At 41.9% G+C, this 20,454-nt stretch overlaps 1 protein-coding gene across 2 annotated transcripts in view; it reads right to left on the reverse strand.

The window, feature by feature from the left end:
• Positions 1–20,454, reverse strand: part of GUCY1A2 (guanylate cyclase 1 soluble subunit alpha 2) — a 332,057-nt gene that overhangs the window by 25,625 nt on the left and 285,978 nt on the right. The window contains exon 8 of one of the 2 annotated variants that reach the window (XM_059179573.1): positions 11,342–11,444. In XM_059179573.1, coding sequence (XP_059035556.1) covers positions 11,342–11,444 — 103 coding nt within the window. Of the gene's footprint in view, positions 1–2; positions 11,445–20,454 lie in introns of those variants that run through there. The other variant, XM_059179572.1, reaches the window with a different exon arrangement.

The following is a 20,454-nucleotide window of genomic DNA, read 5'->3' on the forward strand; positions in this document are numbered from 1 at the left end:
AGATGTATTAAAAAAAAAAAAAAAAGTCTAAATTAGTGAGAACCAAAATTCAAAGATATTTGACTTATAGAAGCATATCTTTCCAGAAAAATACAAAAGTACAAAAGCTGTATTATTTCTTATAATTTTCTCTTAATGAACACAAACTTAAATCACGGAGACTACTTGATAAAGAGCTTGACTGTATTATTAATGCACTAACAAAAAATGAAAATGTTGAGGGATTAAAGATTCTTTAAATCTATTCGATACTTGCTCAAATTATTCTAGTGTTGAGAACACCTAAAATGAAAAGGCATAATATCTTCCTCATTTTCATTCTTTTAAGTAAGATAATTTCTTTCCCCTTAAGAATAAAATACTTTGCTAGAAATGATTGAATTTTCCCTGAAAAAAAAAAATGGCTTTGAATTGGGACTTGTCAAAGATCCAACCTGTGATCTTTCCATATTTAAGAGCATGGTAATTAGTTAATTCTGGTGCGTAAGTAGAAATTGTGGTTATAAACAGGTATCTGAATACACACTAGGATCTCCAAGGCGGAGAGCTAAGAAACACGGAATACATTGTATATTGCTTTTTCAATTCAGTAGACTCTCACAATTGATGGCAAATGTTTTTAGACACTCAGAAGGACCCCAAACCCAAGCCGAGTTACAGAGGGGTGCACAGGAAGCAAGACAGTGTAACGGTCATCTCTTGATAGAGAGCCAGTAAAACCAACTAGCACTGGGTGTACTGGCCTTACTGGAAAGTCGTTTTTAAAAAACAATCTCCTTACAAGTAGAAGATGCGTCTTTCCTATTTCAGTGATGAGCAGTGTGGTCCCCAAGTGAAAATTTACTCTTTGAAAATAAGAGGATTTTGCTAAAGGAAGATCTCTGTAGGGGCAAAAATAGGACGTTGTCCAAAAGGTTGGCCAGGATGCTTCTTGAGAAAGTGTTTGGGTTCAGTGTGAAAGAACAAACAGGGAAGTATTTTAATCTCCTGTTTTGAGGGAGGTCAAGGCAAGGCCTCCGCGAGCTCAGTCATTCGCAGCCCCAACGATCTCTAGGTGCGCCCTCGCTCCCTGCCCTCCTCAGCCACCCTGTGCCCAGTGGGATGCAGGCCGGAAAGAGAAGCCCCAGCCCAAAGAGAGAAACACAATTTTCACATCTTTCTTAAGAAAAGAAGGAAGGAAGGTAGGAAGGCGAGAGGAGCGGGGGAGGGGAAGGAAAGGAAAAGAAGCGAAGCGGCAGGTGCTGGCCACCTCCGGGGCCTGGTGAGCTTCCTGCACAGAGGCCGCGCCTTTCGTGCTTGCCAAGAGCCTTCCTCCGACACAGCCGCCAGTTATGCTGATGCTCAAGTTACAGCCACACTTGAGACCCGGGCCCTTTCGCTGTTTCTCATTATCCTAAAGACTGTAATGCTGTTTAGTGAGCACATACGGCGAATACCAACAGGCACAGGACCACATTCTCCCAGCAGAGGACCAACTCTGCACGGAGCTGGGGCGGGGGGCGGAGGGGCAGAATCTATAAGGCAAGAAGTTCTCAGACTTGAGAAAAGATTCATTCTGATGAGCATGTTTTTTAAGTTTCTTGTTAATCAAAGTTTTGACGTGATGAACTTTGACATTCTGTGAAGTGTGAAAACTCTATTTAAAAATCTATAATCAGTCCCTCCCCCCCTCCTTTTTTTAAGCTTTCTTCTGGGTTCACGGGGTTGGGCGAGCCAGAGACATGACTGTAATGTGGGCAAAGCTGGATTTTCCTGTCTCTCTTCACCTTCCCTGTTGCGGTCCTTGCTCTGGCACCTTGCACGGATCTCATGAAACAGGGCACTTCCTGTAGTCAGGTATACGTCTGCGTGTTAGCAGAAGAATTCTTTTTAGATAGGGAAGGAAGTGTTTTGAACGATCAACAGAAAAGGCGATGGTACCTGTTACTGCAGGTCACCGAGTGGTGTAACAAAGAAAGGGACGGACGTTACGAGCGCCTGATGACACAGTTGAAACAGACTCAAACAATTCATCTGAGACACCAAGGCACACTTTGACTTTCATTTCAACGTGGTAATTTATACCAATCAGCGCTGGAAGGGGGGGGGTTTCACGTTGTTGATCAACCCTCTGGCCACTCTAGTATTTTGCTTCACTTCATGGAGATTTGAATGAAAACAAGTAAACAGAAATGTTTCAAGTGGCTCTACATAAATATACTATAGATCCAGATTTGATCCCACCACCCCGAACCTCAGAAGAAAGCTGTTTCTCTTGCTGGCCTTGAAAGTTAGCGACACCGAGCACAAAGGAGAGGCCATAAAAGCAGAGTTGTTCTAGGATTTGATGTTTCGTTGGGTTCGGGAATGTATATAGATTCTTGTTAGTCAGAAGTGATGCAGAATGTGTATATTTACTGTTCAAATGACTTGAATATCAATTAGCTCTGACTTAGATTTTATTCTGAGAATAATAGGAATATGGATATGAATAACCCCAGTGTGAACGAGTCTTAATCCAGTATTATTTGACTCTTATTCTTATCCCTCATGTCATTAAAAACAGCTTAGTATTTTAAGTAAAAGAATGTTGCCAAATTTGCACACCATGGCTTAATGCCACGATTTTTAAGTCTGTTTTTGTGACATCCTATGTATCTATTCTGCCACAAATGGAAAACATAGAGAAAAAGATGATTCAAATGCATTTTATGATTATACGTTATTTCCAGGGGATAGGAACTTAATCCGTCAAAAAATTTATTTTTCTTTCTCAGTGCTGAAGAAATGGATACATTTAGAAAGCCTTCAAAGGGGTCTAGCATTGTGACTTTGGGATGTAAGTTGACTCTTTCAAGACAGAAATCTTTGTCCTAAATCCTTTTTCTAGCTGATAATTCCAACTAAAAGTGATTCAGATTTGTTTCTCCCCTTAAAATGTTTTCTGTTCCAAACAATCTCTGCCTGAATTAACCCGTTACGTAAAAGTGAAACACCTTTCGATGAGGGTAAGAGGCCACCTAACCACTTCTAATCTCCCAAGCCAGGGAATACCCCTTCTCTCCCGCAGAACCATCAATGCTGGGTGACTCTCCGCAGCCCCAACCCTCAGGAGCTTGGTGGGCTCGGGGTCAGAAGGGTGGGCTTGGGTCTATCTAAAGCCCAACCCTTGTTCTGCCAGCAACCCAGGCCGCCCTTGAGGACGATGTGAAGAAAACTATGGAATAGAGTCTAGCTCCAAAAGTGATTTTACTGATTTTAGAACACAGGGCATTTTCTATTCTTTGGGACGAAATTTCCCAATGAGGGAAAGATATCACTTCTAGAATGTCAGAACACACTCAGAGAAAGGGTGCATGAGATCAAACCATATTCTCACTGAGGGCGCATTGTAAGTGGGGCAAAATGTTTGAATAGGCACTTTGCACGCTGGTAGTCGGTTCTCAGAGCTAATCGTAGCAGGCTCTTCTACGACACAAGGCAGAGCTGGTGTTTGGCCTCCTTTGTTCCTTCAGGCCAGACATCTGACACCTCCATTGACCTTCACGGAGGCTGGTTCTCTCGGCTGCCTTCGAGAGTTTCTGTTTGTAGCTCCGTGAGGTCTAACCCTGATCTGCACCAGTGCTGACGGGCTTGAGGCTCCCTCCCAAGGAAACTGAAAATGGCTTGTGAAGGAGTTTATTTTCCTCTTGTCTCTTTAACATAAGAATGACCAGTGGTCAAATAAGTCATCTGGCTTTCGTTAAGTCCACTGTGGAAACTGCCTCTCCTTTAAGAGCATCTATACCTTCCTGCAGAAAAAAATCAAATCTTTTTGCTCCATCTCTGCTAAAGCTCTTGCCCACCCCCACCGTCTCCATCTGTCCCTGGTCCCGGGTCTGATGTGCATCTGCTAGGCAGAAAAAGAGGAGGCTCGTCTTTAAAAAGTGGGGTGGTGTAAAGCAATTTTGTACATTTCTGGTATTACCGATTAATGCATTACGGTCCTCATATTTAATTACATTTAATAGAACACAGTAAAAATATATTTAGGAGAATCCTCTCTTTATCTCCAGATAGTGAAAAGGTCACAGAAGAAGGCTGAATATTAACTGATTCCTTTATTTTTAAATTGTGCATCAAAAGAGTCACTATAATAGGTTCAAATTAAGTATTTTCTGTTTATTCACAATGAAAAGTATGTTTATTAAGAATTAAGCCTCCAATGATACGCAAAAAAGATAATTATCAAAAAAAACTTTCTCGGGGAATCAACGATCCTGTTGGATTTTTACAGGGGGATTTTCTAAAGTGCGAGCAAAAGGATGCTACCTTAAGTTTTGCAGTGGTTAACAGGAAGGTAACGTAGCAGCAAATACAAATGCAACTGTATTCAGATTCACGACTAGAAGAGAGTTTTCCCGGTGAGGGGAGGCAGTAATAGGGGCTGTAAGCCGATTCAGAGGTTTAGGAGTAGGGGATCCTAAGTTTATATGACTTGGCTAAATAACAACCTGGTGTTTAGAAGTTCCTCACCGGAACGTGAGTTTACCACCTGCCTTGAGCTGTAATCCTAGTACGTTATGCTAAATGATAGAGGAGTAATTTGACTATTAAAGGACTGATTATTATAGACTATTCCACATTTTTAAAAAATTACATTTCGAGAATAAAAATGTTAATTACTCATTTTGAAATGTAGAAGCTTCAGTACTTTCATCAAGAGAGTTGAGAAGGGCAGGTTATTTTCAATATGGCTACAGGATCGTTTTCAGATGTGCATTAATTCTACCTCAGATGACATCCAGCCAATCGTATTCAGGAGCCAAAATACTGTTCTACTTCCCAAGTATTTGCCATCACAGAAAACAGTAGCAATGAGCACTTTTAATCTAGTTTATCTCTCTTTCATCTTCTAAGACCTTACCAAGAGTTGAATTCACTTTTCCCAAGATCCATCCATATTTCTGCAAAGCCTACATTCTCAGTCACCTCATCCAACCTGTGTTGCACCTTCACTCATGGACCCATCCTTAAACACTCCTCACTGTTCAATTCTACAAAGATCCCAAAACCTGGGCAACATTACATACACAGATCTCTTCACAGAGGAATAGAAATCCTATTATGATAGGTATTTTTCAAATCATACAACAGAAAGAGCATGGTGGGAGTCTGTGACTTCATAGCATGTATCCAAATGAGTAGCTTCTGAGATGCATGAACCATGTCGTTTGCACAGGTCATTTTTATCCAAGTTTTCGCTTGCTGCCGCTCATTTTGCTGGAGTTGCGAATATCTTTTGGAAGTCCACACCCGCTATATTATTGCTTGTATAAAATATGCCTCTATTTCCCTAAAGGTTCCATGAAGTGCACAGAAGTACAGGTTTCATACAGCCTCATACCATGGCTTAAATTATTGCTTGAAAGGTTGTTTTAAAGTATTGCTAGGAAATCATTTTTAGATGAGTGTGCAGTTCAATGTGAAAAGTACAGAGTGAGACTAAGTATTAAGCTGGTGATTTCTTGACAACATAAAAATGGATCATTCAGAAATCAGGCTGTGTCCAAAAGTGTGTAGTTCATAGCCTGGTGGGGCAGATCAGCAAGTATGTGGGATACGGACAACTCCGGCAATGACTCAGCAAACGGAACTGGGTCCACTGTGCCAGGAGCCCTATAGTGAGCAGTGTTCCTCCCTCCTGCTTATTCATGCTGTTTCTAATAAGTTTGAAATCTCCTGCTCCGAAAGCAGATTGTAAATTTAAGACCAAAGCTAAAATTAAGACTTGTGAAAGAAATAATGCTACAAAGCCCAAACCACTTAGCTTTCCAAAATAACCACAGATGAAATAATACACGATTCTCTGAGTCAACTTGTACTTATTCCTGGTGATTGGGTTATTTGAATACTCTTCAGCGATGCCCCAGTCTGGATTTCTATTCTCATTACCTAGAGTGGTTTCCTAAATACAGTGTCGAGGCCACACCTGCTACGCACTGAGCCCAAATCTGGGCAGGCGCCGGAGCTCGGCAGTTTGTATTTCGGAAGGCTTCCTGGGTACCTTGTCCACAGGCAGCCGGATCCGGCCACGCTGATGAGCTGAACCGCTGGACGGGAGCATTTCTTACTAGGAGAGGAATGCAGTGAAGCCCTCGACTGAAGTCGTGTTCCAGTCATGACGTATTGGAAATAAAAATGCAAATTTTACTTCCTGACATTCCAGGTCCTTCCAAGATGTCCCTCCTTTTAATCACGTAATATCTACATACAGCACACACACGCACATCCCGACCCCCCCCCCCACATCGAGGATTCATTACTTTATAAAACGAGCTATTTTACAGTGTGAGATTGACTATCACTGGCTTTTTTTTTTTTCTTTATGAAAGTAAAAAAGGAACAGAGGAAGGAAACAGAGGAGCGGCAAGACAGTAGTTAGGTTTCAAGTGTGAGGAAGGAATTTTGCACACTATCTCGGTATATTCTGACCAGATTCCTGTTTATCTGCTATAGTATCAGGGTCTGTACTTGACCACCTCGCGGGCCCTCACCGTGCTGGGGCCGGAGTACCCATGAAACAGTAGAGCTAGTTCAGTCACTGCAACTCTGTTTGTGCAGACAGGAAATCAGCTGCTTGCGAGTGAAGTGTTGCATCCGAGAGCTGCCCATAAGGGACTGCCGTGCTGGAGGTCATAGGTTAAATTCTCATTACTCAGTGTCTCATGCACCATGTTTTTCCCGCTGTATCTGGTAGGATATGCTTACAGAAATTTCACGATTTTTGTAGCTGAGGATCTCTAACCTAATAATACCTAGGTTGCAATTGATTGGTTCTTGGTTCTTGGACTTGGGTTTCTGGGTATTGTTGGCTAAAAGGCCTCTGTTGTCGCCCAAAGCCTCTTCAGGGTCATGTGTAGTTCCTTTTGAATGAATTTTTGGTAAAGCTACACCAAGTGCTTGGAGTCGGAGTGTTTTGGGGAGAAAAAGCACAGGGAAAAGCTGCGGATGGTAACAGGCCCCAGCACAGCTGGGAACAGTTAGTTCACTTCCGAGGTGCGCTGTCACTTGGCCTGGGGTTGGGTGGGTGTCCCTGTCTGTCTGAGACCGGCATCAGCCACTCTCGCTGTGGCCATGTGAGGTTCGGAGGTGTGGAGAGGCTAGTGTTTGCTGGGGAGGTTTGAGAGAGAGGGTTTCCACGGACGGCGTGGTGCAGATGGGCTGGGCAAGAGCTCAGTAGTGCTCAAAATGCGTGATAAGACGGAAAGCTATGGTACACGTTTCATTCTCTGCCCTAATGATCCGTAACACCTGCCCTGAGCAAGCAGGACACCCGGGGCCTTCGGTGAATGTATTTAATGACAGTCTGGATCTTGAGGTCCTCCCTGATATCTCACAACTCAAATACGTGATTTCAATTGGTAGCAATATTTCTGTACAGAACACAGAGCCTGGTGGTTTTCCAAACCCTGCGGCTTTGCCCTTTGTATGCATCAGTCAACTTAATTTGGCTTTATTGCTGGAAATCTTTGGCACGTTTTGCAAAACTGAAAGCCTCGCTGCACTTGTGAATGAGGTTTTGTCTAAGTTGTGGCCTTGCTTTACTCTGTGTGTCCTGGAGAGTGCACTTTGCACTTGAACCACAGAACGCCGCGTCTCTTGATACTGTTAACCCTGGGCAAGAGAACCAAGCGTGGGGCCGTGACAATTCCCCTCTGAAGCATTGAATCAGAGTCATTTAGGGCATGGCTCACGGACTCCACAGGGTCATATATTAAAAGGGAAATCCAAAATAATTTAAAGTAGAAGACATGCGTATTGGGGCAGGTTTTAGACAGTTTGGTCACCTGTTACATAGAAGCTTTATCTTCTTCCCCAAAGACATGTGTTCTACAGGCATTGAGAAGTATTCTTTTCATTATGGCTAATGTGACTTATTTATTAAGGTCCCCAAGGTGCATACTGTGTGCTCTCTGGAGGTACACATGGCGGTGTGTGACCTTGTTGGGTAACTGATTTATTTCCAAATGACTTTGTTTCTATCAAAATAACACTGATGCCAATGTGAATCTCTCATACCAATGCCTAGTCTTAAAGTGACTTCAGATTAGTTGCCTCAAAAAATACTAAACAGAGGAGCTGTAAGTGCTGGATTATATTTTAATGTAACCCTTTCAGAGTGGGTTAAAGCCATTTCCCTAATTTAATACCACTTGATTTGTAATAGGACATCCATTTACATCCTTTTTAAACTGCCACACTAAAATATATGATGTTTGCTATCATTTTTAGGTAAGAATACTGTACAGATATTAGCTGAAATACTGTGACCCAATGTTGCAGTGACAATTCCTAAATGGAGGATATGTAGATTGTATTATGTAGGACAAATAATGTAATAGTTGTTCATAGCTTCTAACTTCTACGAGTGCAGCTAGCATGAAAAGCCATTGTCTGCAGTAACTTGCAATTACATAGCAATAGTGTAACTAATAATCAACAGTAGTAGGTTGGCAAAATGGCAGCAGACTAGACTGTTGCCTCAGACTATAGCTTCCAAGATATATTTAAATTACATTGTTTGAAAAGTGTAGTCTACAGCCTACAATATATAATAGATCTCTGGTGTATTTTTCATGGTGACATTTGTGACAATGTAAATGGCTACTTGTTGTCTAAGTAGAGCCATATAAACTAAGAGAGTTTGTTATTCTTTCGACAAATTGAATGTATATACAATTCGTTTCTTGGGCCCTATTACAAATGACTGGGTAATGAAGTGGGTTTCCAGCAATGTTTGAAAAATATGCTTCCCACAGATATTCTTAAGTATAGGGAGAAAGATCGTATATCTAGAATAGTTGCTTAGACAAATCCTCACGAAAAGCAGAGAAATAGGTCGGATGATTACTGGGAGTCCCTTGCAGTCTTACGGTTATGAAACACATTGCTTACACCAAAACATTGATTGATTTAGTTTATCATAATAAGCTCTAAATTCCTATGCAGAATAAGTATAAATTACTTCCGTGAAGCTTGGTTTTCTCCCCCATGTTCCTGGGCTGTAAGAGAGTTTGTTATTCTTTCGAATACACAGCTGAAGTCTGTCTTCAGCACGAGGACTGAGGTGTGCCCGGCCTGTTCTGTTCACAGTAACTGGGAACCTCCCCCTTCTTCCCTGTGAAGGGAGTGGGTTAATTTCCCAGTCCCCTGAAGAATTCCTTTGTAACTACCCCCACTAGAGCACCTTGTCCCCAGTCTATAAAACTCCCCTCAAATAAACACACTGGCCTTCTGGCCCCCCGTGTTGTTAAAAACAGAGACCTGGACCCAAGGAGGAGGGAGGCAGGCGAGGCTTCCGAAAGCTCAGGTTCTAGATCCCATCTCCACACTGTGTGCGGTACTAGCATCCTCATGAGCCTTGGGGTGAAAACAGTTCAGCAATTACAGAAGAGATCATCATTATAACAAATACTTTATGTATCTATAAATGTTTTCTAGCACACACTTAGAGAACTTAAAAGCACTAGTCAGCCTCCCAGGCTACACTGGACACTATTAATACGCTCCGTAGCTGAGTTGCGGCATGAATGAATCCTAACGCAGCCCCCGTGCATGCCCAGAGGAATCTCTCGGTCACGTTCAGTAGACGCAAGCTTTCAAGGAGTACACCGTTTGGAAGAAAACGGCCATTCCAAGGTTTCAGGGAAACACATCGATTTCCAGTTCATTAACCTCAGCAGAAACTTGGGTTTTATATTAATCCAAAATAGGAAAACTCTGGATGTACTGTGCTCCAGATTTCAGGGGGAGCCTGCGTTAATATTTTCATGCAGTGCTAATTAGCGGGAACAGATCTTCATTTTAGGACCACACGTGATGGAAGCCTGTCTGTCACTATGGCGATGATGGGGCCTAGGGGACAGACCTACTTTAGTAGGTCTGGAGGTGATTCATGAATTTAAGAGGTTCATGAAAGTGATTCACTGAATTTAAGAGCCACATAAATCAAACTGCAGAAGAAAAGAATTACTATCATTTTTAAAATCTCAAAGCCATAAAACACAGGGTTCCCCCCACCCCTTATTTTGCAAGAAGAAATAACGTTCTTGGGAAACAGCCTACAGCCTCTTCCTCCCTAATGCCAGCATCTGGCAGTTTTCTCCCAGAGTGGCAAGTAGCCCTCAGGAGGCATCCGGCAGGCGGAGTGGGCAGAGGTGGGGGGAAGAGTAACGAGCCACGGGATGGGGACGCTGTTTATTAGAATATAGCTGAGTACATCGTACAAGGTACCCATTTTGCAAGTGCTACATTGAAAAGGGTCCAGTGCAGCAAAGCATTTTGTTTTATCCGACATTTGTCAGAAGACAGCAGCAAGACTTTCGGTAGTTCTGGTGACAGACGAGTCTTTTAGTGGGAAACGCTATTTCCTCTGGATTCCGTGCTACAGTAATTAAATCTAAAAGATGTATTTGCTAAGCAGACAGACAACGCTTTCTCGGCATCTGCAGTCCCTGGTTATGTGTATGCCCCGTCCGAGCACCCATCTGTCTAAATGAGCGAAACTCTATTTGATTAGTAGGTTACAGTTACATAAGACACCAACTACACAGTAGCAGATTCGGAAAATGGAGTAATGTTGTGTGAAATGTAATTATCTAGGAGAAGAGAGATGTAGAAAAATAGGTAATATCCCTAAAATATTTTGCTGAGTTAGAGTTCTTCCTGCTGGGAAGACAACCACACTGCCATGATGTGTATGAAATGTCTGTTCAGAAAAACAAAATTAGAAAATAGTCCTCACATACCAACTCACTAAACGGAGGACTATATCCTCAAAACTGGCTCTCAAAAGTGATCTAGATAAATGGGGGAAGATACCTGTATGTGTGACAAACAAGAAACACAGAATCTATTAGTTTTGAAAGGGGGCCCCTACTTAAAATATAGATATATATATTTGTGTGTGCACACACATGTGTGTGTGTGTATGTATATATATATATATATATATATATATATATATATATATATATATATATATGACCAAAAACACTCACAGGGATGGACACATTACCCCCCTTCCATTTTTTTTTTTTTTTTTTTTTTTAGCTGACAGTCATTATCCACCTTGTTCTTGCCTCACACAGCACAGAAATTCCGCTGCTTGTTCTCAGGCAAGTAGTGGAAGAGAAACCATCTTGTTCTACTCTCCCGTCATGACCCGTGTTCTGGGCTTGTGCTTTTTGGAGGAGTCTTTGATCTGCAGTAGGTCTCAGAGGCTTGTCTCCCGGAGGAACATGGTGCCAATGTTGTAGGAAACTTTTTTTATCCTTGAGGAGGAAAGAGAAGGCTTTGGCTGCTTAGGACCAGTCCTTACCTCCAGGAAATAGCAGATCCCAGGGATTTCCTTTGGAAAGTTATCGGGAAGCTCTTCACGGGACCGAGGGATGAATGTGAAACTTTCTTCCCGCTTTAATAATCTAAGGAGAGAACACAGACAGTGTGAATCAAATAGACAGGGCCAATGAGAATGAATGAACAGAAAATTTAAAGACTCAGGAATCTTATCAAAGATAAGGCTCAAGTTAACACTCCTATTTCTTCGAGTAGATGTGGTGTTCAGAGGGCTCCAGATGCTAGGAAGTGTTTCTCAGGAAAGATCCCTTCATGTTATTATAGCAACAACAACAAAAATAAGCAGGGCCAGTTAAATTTTTTTTCAAGTTTGATTTTTTTCCCTAAACAAAGAATGAAGGAAACCAAATAATGAAATATTTATTTGAACATGTAATATTTAACCTTTCTGTTTTTAAAACATAACTAAATTTTTAATTATTTTGTTATAGACATATAATGTATTTTTATCCCCAGGGGTACAGGTCTGTGAATTGCCAGGCTTACACACTTCACAGCACTCACCAAAGCACATACCCTCCCCAATGTCCATAACCCAGCCACCCTCTCCCGACCCCCCTCCCCCAGCAACCCTCAGTTTGTTTTGTGAGATTAAGAGTCACTTATGGTTTGTCTCCCTCCCGACCCCATCTTGTTTCATTGATTCTTCTCCTACCCACTTAAGCCCCCATGTTGCATCACCACTTCCTCATATCAGGGAGATCATGTGATAAAAACTCAACTAAATTCTGACGTACCTTTTATGTTCTGTAGACTCTCCACAGGCTTTAAAGGTGTCTCCTGCCTGTCAGAGACCTCAGACACTCAGACACTCAGTCGTTGAGCATCACAGACAACACTCACTCCTCCAAGTGTCTGCCGTAGTCAGCGACTGGTTTCCAGCCGCTTGTCTTTCATGAGCTCCAGCATTTATTGGTCAGACAGCATGACTCTTCCCTTCTAGTCACACGTAAAGACTCTTTCTAGAAACACTAATGCTAGAGATTTAATCTTGTCCAGGTCCATGACACATAAGTTTGATTCCAAGACCTAAAAATGTGGCCCAGCAATTCACCCTAATTCAGCAGCTCTTACGGGCTGCTTCTCACTGGCCGAGAACGATCTCCTATGTGTTCTCAGACACACACGGTTGAACAGAACGCCATGTTTTGTCAAGAGCGATAGAAATAAGGAATTAAAGAAGCCAAAAATAAAGACTGAAAAGCAAACAAAAGCCCGTAGGAATCCAGAAACTGACGATCTGTGTCCGCACGTGTCCAGCCATTTGGTAGCATTAGGGGAGGGAGGAAAGCGAGCATGAAGGAGACGCAGAAGGGTAGGATGAGGTTTTGAAATCCTAAACTAAATGTTTAGGCTTTTATTTGGAAGGCACAGTGGAGCTAAACCCATCATCCCCTTTTCCCTAAAAACAACTCCTTTTCCTAAGACAGGTGGAGGTTCACCGCAGTTGCAGCTCCTGTGTGGGAGCAGGGGTCGGGGGCGGAGCCGCAGGGGGAGGCGGAGTGAGGGGGGTGGAAACACAGAGTCACCACTACCTTTACACCTGAAAGGGAAGAAATCTTTGGGTCTTCATAAAAATGTCCAAAACAACAGTTGGTAGCGCTAAGAATTCTTATAGTAGGAGCGATCTCTATTTACGTTTATGAATGGGAGTTATGCCATTTTTCTTTATCAAGGATTTTTGTTTCAAGTTTTAATTGACCATTTCTTTGAAAGTATTCTACAATGATTACACTAACTTGGAATATAAAGAAATGAGGCGCTGATATTTCAGAATTATTTCATCCATTCAACCCTATTCAAAAATCTAATCATGGCCTCTGACAAATTTATGAAGGGGAAAAGTCCAGAATCAGCTGGAGTGATTTGCTCACAGGAGCAGTGGTACAGCAAGGGCATTGGGACTAGAATGGGATTGGGTAACTCCGAGTCCAGCTCAGCTCTACAATAAATAGTAAGACTACACTACGATCACTTTCTTTCACAGAACTGAGATGTAGGTGAGGCATTAATGACAATCAGAATGAAAGTGTTGGTACTGTCTGCTTTCTCTTTTCACGGATGTCAGCTTTCTTTACGTGGAATATATAATCCATCATAAAATGTAGAGTTTCCTAAACAATAGCTAAATTTAGCATTGAATTCCACAGTAGTTTTCCTTAGCTCAGATAGAACAGCCATTCATGTGAGATGTGGGTGTCAGTGATGTCCGTCAGCAAACGTGTTGAGGGCTGGTGACACGCTCTAAGAGTCCTCCGAACGGAGGAGAGAGGGAGTGGGGGTGCACAGAACAAGTTAATACAGAACTAAAAGGGCATGAAATACTGACAGGAACAAATTAGCAGCATTGCCAGGCAGCATATGGGAACACACAGGACAAAATCCAAAGGAGTAAATTCTGTAGGGTCAATGCAGAAATGAGGACTATGGGTCTTAATATAAAAGTCAAGAAGCAGAGCAATAAAGTTCATCCTTACCTGTGATAAAATAAAGCAAAACCCCAACCTTTCAAACAAGCCTCCTTAAAGGCCCTCTTGGGTAGGACTCACTCTTCTCCCCTTCTATGTTAAGCCATTTTTTTCTCATGCTGTATTTGACTCACAAAGGTCTTTATATTTTGCTGTGACTGAGAGATTCAGACAGTGAGCTGATGCCTCCGTTAGTACTTGTACATGACTGGAAAGACGGGGCCCCTAGCTGCTTCGGATGCCAGGACTTCCAAATAATTCGCTGCACCTTGGTAGGAAACTCTTCACAATGAGTTGATCTCTCGACATTTCCAATACGTCTCCTATTGACTCTGCTAAATGACAAAGACAGCGGCTCCCACGGGGCTTTATTCTTTCCCAGCTAACCATTTTGGTATGAATAAACTAAATGCAGTTTTAAATTTGAATAATATAAATGAGAGCACCTAAGGGTAAACTGATCCAAGCTCCCGTGATATCCGGGGTTTAGCAGCCTCTGTATAAATGCACATTCAAATGCGGCATTCAGACAGTTTCTGAGAGGCCGATCTGCATGGGCTCCTGGTGCAGCTGTGCAGGAGGTCAGGGGAAACGTTTCACACAGCCTGCCTGGTGGTGATGAGTCGTGGGACTGAGTAAGTAGACAGGTATTAGGAATTTATACCCTGATCACCCCAGAACCTCTGATCCCCTCTGAAATGCCTTATTAAGTCCAAGTCCCTGGGCTGGCTCTAAAGCTCTTTCTTCAGCAAGTCAGGACCGATAGGGAAGCTTGGATTCTACACAAATCTAAATTAATCCCCAGCTGGTTGATACACAACCTGGGAGTTTGGGCAACATGTTTAATAAGCATTTGGCAGCCACACAAATCCTGGCTCACCTGCCCGTCACTATTCCTCCTGTCAACAAAGTTTTTCCTACCAATGGATTTTCATGATGAGAATTCACTGCTGCTTTGGATCCCTGCATGTGCGGGAAGCTTAATACTTTGGAGGTCCATGGACCTGCACCCTCACTGCTACAGAAATGAAGCCCATTTCTGCCTTGCACAGTTCTTGTCTGCATGCCCACTTCTGCCCGTTTGCACCGAGCTCTGTGCTCTATCCACTCTCTCTGTAAAGGGACATGAAACTTACTCACACTGAGGTACAAATGACCTAAATGTCATTTGCATTTTTAACGCTGGACTCTGAGTTTTAAAAAGGTAGCAGAATTATAACAGTGGCATATCAGGCAACTTATTCTAGGATTTATTATCTTCTGCAGATCATACTTAAGTTGCCTTATATAAAGTACAGCTTGGTCCTCCATAGGGTAAGGTCAGAATTCAGTCTTTGATTCTTCTATACACTTCTGTATAGTTGTACCAAATTACATACACTGATTTCATTGTGAATTAGGGTGGTCTTCTTGGCCATTTGATATGTGCATTTCCCGTACTGCTCTAGACTACAGAATTAGGGAAGATAACCAGTCGTGCCCTTTTCTTTGTCTTCATTCAGCGTTTGCTCAGTGAGTAGACACCATGGACAACTCCCTAGACACAGCGAACCTTGCTGAAATGAACACAGCTAGCTGCAGCCTCAGATCGGAACCAGCTAATATACGCGGTCCTCTCAGACCTGCCTGTATGATGTCACCACGTGAGGTTGGAAAATCTTAGTTTCGACAACCAAAAAGGCCCACGTGATGTACAGAGCCCATGTGATGTACAGTGACCACCCAGAATGTGACCCACCAGAGGGCTCACTGGCTTGGCTGCTAATTACTGTATTACCAAAAGATGCTTCAAGACCGAGGCAAGGTAAAGTAGTATATTTTGCATCTTTCAGAGCTCTGGGCTGGAAGGAATACCTGGAAAGTGACCTTGTAAAGGTTTTGGATGTCTGAAATGTCTTTGGATCACTCTCAGCTTGATTGGTTTCATTAGGCATTAAGTTCTTGTCTGAAAATTATTCTTTTCCCCTCAGAATTTGCTGCTAGAAATCCAGATGTCATTCTGTTTTCTATTCCAGTGGATATGACTTTTTTCCTCCTATGTCTCTTAGTCTGTCTCATCCTCTTTCTGTCTCTGGTATTAGGAAAATTAATGGCAATATATCTCAATATAACTTTTTCTCTCTTTTTAGTTGAAGTATAGTTGACACACAATATGACATTGGTTTCCAGTGTACAAGTCAGTGTTTGGACAACTCTACATGTTAGGCTTGTTTCCCACAGGTGTGGGCTACTCTCTGTCCCCAAAGAAGGCTACCATCGTGCTACTGACTATATTCCCCATACTGTACCTTTTACTGCCGTGACTTACGCCCTTAGCAGAGGGCTGTACCTCCCACTCCCCTCTACTCCTTTTTGCCAAACTCCCTCCTCTATGGCAACCACCAGATGGTTTTATGTATTTATGCATCTGTTTCTTTTTGACAGATCACAAGTAGGCAGAGAGACAGGAGGAGAGAGAGAGGAGAAAGCAGGCTCCCCGCTGAGCAGAGCTAGATGCAGGGCTCGATCCCAGGACCCCGGGATCATGACCTGAGTCGAGGGCAGAGGCTTTAACCCACTGAGGCACCCATATGCATCTGTTTCTGCTTTTCATCTTTATTCATTTTTTGATTCCACATATAAGTGAAATCCTATGGTATTTGTCTTTCTCTGACTGACTTCACTTAGCAGAATACCGTCTAGGTCCACTCATGTCATTGCAGACGGCAGGATGGCGTTCTGTTACATTATGGAGTCACTCTCTCTCTCTCTCTCCCTCTCTCTCTCTCTCACACACACACACACACACACACATTCTTCATATTCATCTGTGGATACTTAGGGTGCGTCCATAACTTGGTTACTGTAAGTAATGCAGAACCATAGGAGTTTTCTTTGGGTAAACACCCAGTAAAGGAATTACTGGATCTTACAGTATTTCTAACTGGAACTTTCTGAGGAAGCTCCATGCTGCTTTCCACAGTGGCTGCAGCATTTACATCCCCATCAACAGTGCATGAAAGATCTGTCATGTCCACATCTCGTCGACTCTCGTTATTTCTTCTCTTTGTAACACTAGCTCTTCAGACAGGTGGAAGGTGAAAACTCATTGTGGCTCTGATTTGCGTTTTCTGCGTTATTAGCGATGTTCAGCATCTTCTCACGTCTGTCGGCTCTCTGTGTCTTGCCTTAAAAAAGTCAGATCTTGGGGCGCCTGAGTAGCTCAGTGGGTTAAAGCCTCTGCCTTCGGCTCAGGTCATGATCCCAGAGTCCTGAGATTGAGCCCCACATTGGGCTCTCTGCTCAACAGGGAGCCTGCTTCCTCCTCTCTCTCTCTCTCTCTGCCTGCCTCTCTGCCTACTTGTGATCTCTGCCTATCAAATAAATAAAAAAGTCAGATCTTCTGCACAGTTTTTAGTCAGACTGTTTTCTGGTGTTGAATTCTGTCTATATTCTGGATATTACTGCTTTATCAGACATATCATTTGCAGATGCCTTCTCTCATTCAGCAGGCCGCCTGTTGTTTTGTTGATGGTTTCTTTGCTATGCAAAAGGTTTTTATTTTGGAGTAGTCCCAATAGTTTATTTTGGTTTCCTTTGCTCAAAGAGACAATCTAGAAAAAATGTTGCTCAGGCTGATGTCAAAGAGATTGCTGCCTATGTTTTCATCTGAATGTTTTATGGTTTGAGGTCTCACACTGAGGTCTCCGCTTGGCTTTTATTCTTGTGCCTGGTGTAAGAAAGTGGTCTAGTTTCCTTCTTTTGTGTGCAGCTGTTCAGTTTTCCTAATAGATTTTGTTGAAGAGATGGTATTTTCTCCATTATATACTGTACATTAATTGACCATGTAAGCGTGGATTTATTTCTAGGCTCTCTATTCTCTTGATCTATGTGTTTCTTTTTTGCCACTACCATATAGTTTTGATTAGTGTACCTTTGTGGTGTATCTTGAAATCTGGGATTGTGATAACTCCAGCGTTGTTTCTTTCTCAAAATAGCTTTGGCTAATAAGAGTGTTTTGTGGTTCCATACAAATTTTAGAGTTATTGGGCACCTGGGTGGCTCAGTGGGTTAAGCCGCTGCCTTCGGCTCAGGTCATGATCTCAGAGTCCTGGGATTGAGTCCCGCATCCGGCATTCCGGATTCCTTCCTCTCATCCACATCCACATCCCTGCCTCTCTCTCTGCCTGCCTGTCTACTTGTGATCTCTCTCTGTCAAATAAATAAATAAAATCTTTAAAAAAATTTTTTTTAGAGTTATTGCCTATTTGGAAAATGCTGTTGCTATTTCTGTGGACATCAACCGAGTCCACAGCTCGCTTTCTGTAGTATGGACATTTTGACAATATTTATTCTTCCAATCCATGAGCATTGTAAGTCTTGCCATTTCTTTGTGTCCTTTGCAATTACTTTCATCAGCCTTTTATCACTGTTGGGTACAGGGCTTTAAATTCCTTGGTTCTACTTATTCCCACATATCTTATTCTTTTTGGTGCCAGTGTAAATGGAATTGTTTTCTTAATTTGTCTTTCTGCAACTTCATTAAAGGGTATAAAAATACAGGTGAAATCTCAGTTTTGGATCTTACAACATTATTTATTTATTACCTCCAACACTTTTTTGGTGGTGTCGTTAGGGTTTTCCGTATCTTCTGTATGTCATACCATCTGTAGCTACTGGCAGTTTTGCTCCTTCCTTACCCATGTGGATCCTTCTATTTCTTGTCTAATTGCTGTGACTAGAACTTCCAGTACAATGCTGACAAAGGGGTGAGAATGGACATCTTTGTCTTAGAGGAAAGGCTCTGGGGTTTTCACCATTGAGTAAATGTTACTTGTGTGATTGTTATACATGGCCCTTATTAGATATGTTCCCTCTAAAATCCACTTTTTTGAGAGCTTTTGTCCTGAAAGGATGTTGCGTTTTGTCAAGTGATTCTTCTGCAGCTACTGAGATGAGCATATGATTTTTACTCATTTCATTACCGTGGTGTATTGGTTGATTTGCAGATACTAAATCATCCTTGCCCCCCAGAATAAGCTTAATCTGGTTGTGGTGAACGATCCTCTCACTGTATTGCTGAATGCGGCATTTTGTTCAGGATTTTTGCATCTATCTTCTTCAGGGATATTGGCCTATAATTAATTCTCCCCCACCCCCCTTTATTTTCTTTTTGTGGTGTCCTTTTCTGGTTTTGCTGGCCTCATAAAATGCATGTGGAAGATTTTGTCTTACATCTTTTTTGGACTAGTTTAAGAGAATTGGTATGAATTCTTCTTAAGTACTGGGTAGAACTCACCTGAGAATAGATCTGGTCCTGGACTTCAGTTTTTTGGTAGTTTTTAAGTTACTGTTTCAATTTTGGAACTAGTTATTGGTCTATTTGGATTTTCTGTTTTTTCCTGATTCCATTTGGAAGATTGCATGTTACCAGAAATTTATCCATTTCTTTGAAATTGTCCAGTTTGTTAGCATACAATTTTTCATAGCACTCTTACAATCCTTTGTAGGTCTGTGATAAAGGTTCATTTCTGCATTCTTGGATTTATTTGATTCCCTTTTTTTCTTGAGGTTAGCTGAAGCTTTATTAATTTTGATAATTTTGCCTTTTCAAAGAACCAACTCCTCTTTGCATGGATCTTTTCTATTGCTTTTTAGTCTCAATTTCTTATTTCCACTCTGGTCTTTTATTTACTTTCTTCTTCTGACTTTGGGCTCTGTTTATTCTTTCTAAAGTCCTTTAGATATAAGCTTAGATTATTTGAGATTTTTCTTGTTTCTCGAGGTAGGCCTGTATCACCATTGATTTCCCTGTTAGAACTGCTTGGACTTCGTCCCAAAGATTTTGCACCATTGTATTTTCATTTCCCTCCATATATATATATCTATATATCTATATATATATGTGTGTGTGTGTATATATATTTTTTAATTTCCTCTTTGATTTTTAGCTGACATATTGGTTGCTTCATAATGTCTTGTTTACCCTCCACATGTAGGCCTTTTTCCAGTTTTTTTCTTAGAACTGATTTCTAGTTTCCCATGGTTATGGTCAGAAAAGGTGCCTGATATGATTCTTTAATTTATTGAGAGTTCTTTTGTCACCCAACATGTGGTCTATCTTGTGGAATGGTCCATGGGCACTTGAAAAGAGTATATATTCTGTTGGTTTGGGACCGAACGTTCTGGATATATGTTCAGTCCATCTGGTCTAATGTGTCATTCAAAGGCAGTGTTTCCTCAGTGATTCTCTGGACGCTGTATCCACTGGTGTAAGCGGGGTATTAAAATCTCCTCCTATTACTGCATTATGGTCAATTCCTCCGTTTATGTCTGTTAATATTTGCTTTATGTATCTCGGTGCTCCAACACTGGCTGCATAGATATTTACAATTGTTTTATCTCCTTATGCGGTTGACCCATTTATCATTATGTGGTTCCCGCCTCGGTCTCTTGTCACAGTCTTTGTTTAAAGTCTCTTTTGTCTGACAGAAGTTTTACTTCCTAGCCTTTTTCTCCACGTGCATTTGCTTTAAACTCCTTTACCGTTTCTTCGCTTTCAGCCCATAGGTCTCTCAGTCTGACGTGGGTCTGACGTGGGTCTGACGTGGGTCTGACGTGAGTCTGT

The sequence above is a fragment of the Mustela lutreola genome, chromosome 1, assembly GCF_030435805.1.
Source record: "Mustela lutreola isolate mMusLut2 chromosome 1, mMusLut2.pri, whole genome shotgun sequence".
NCBI classification, from domain to species: Eukaryota; Metazoa; Chordata; class Mammalia; order Carnivora; family Mustelidae; genus Mustela; species Mustela lutreola.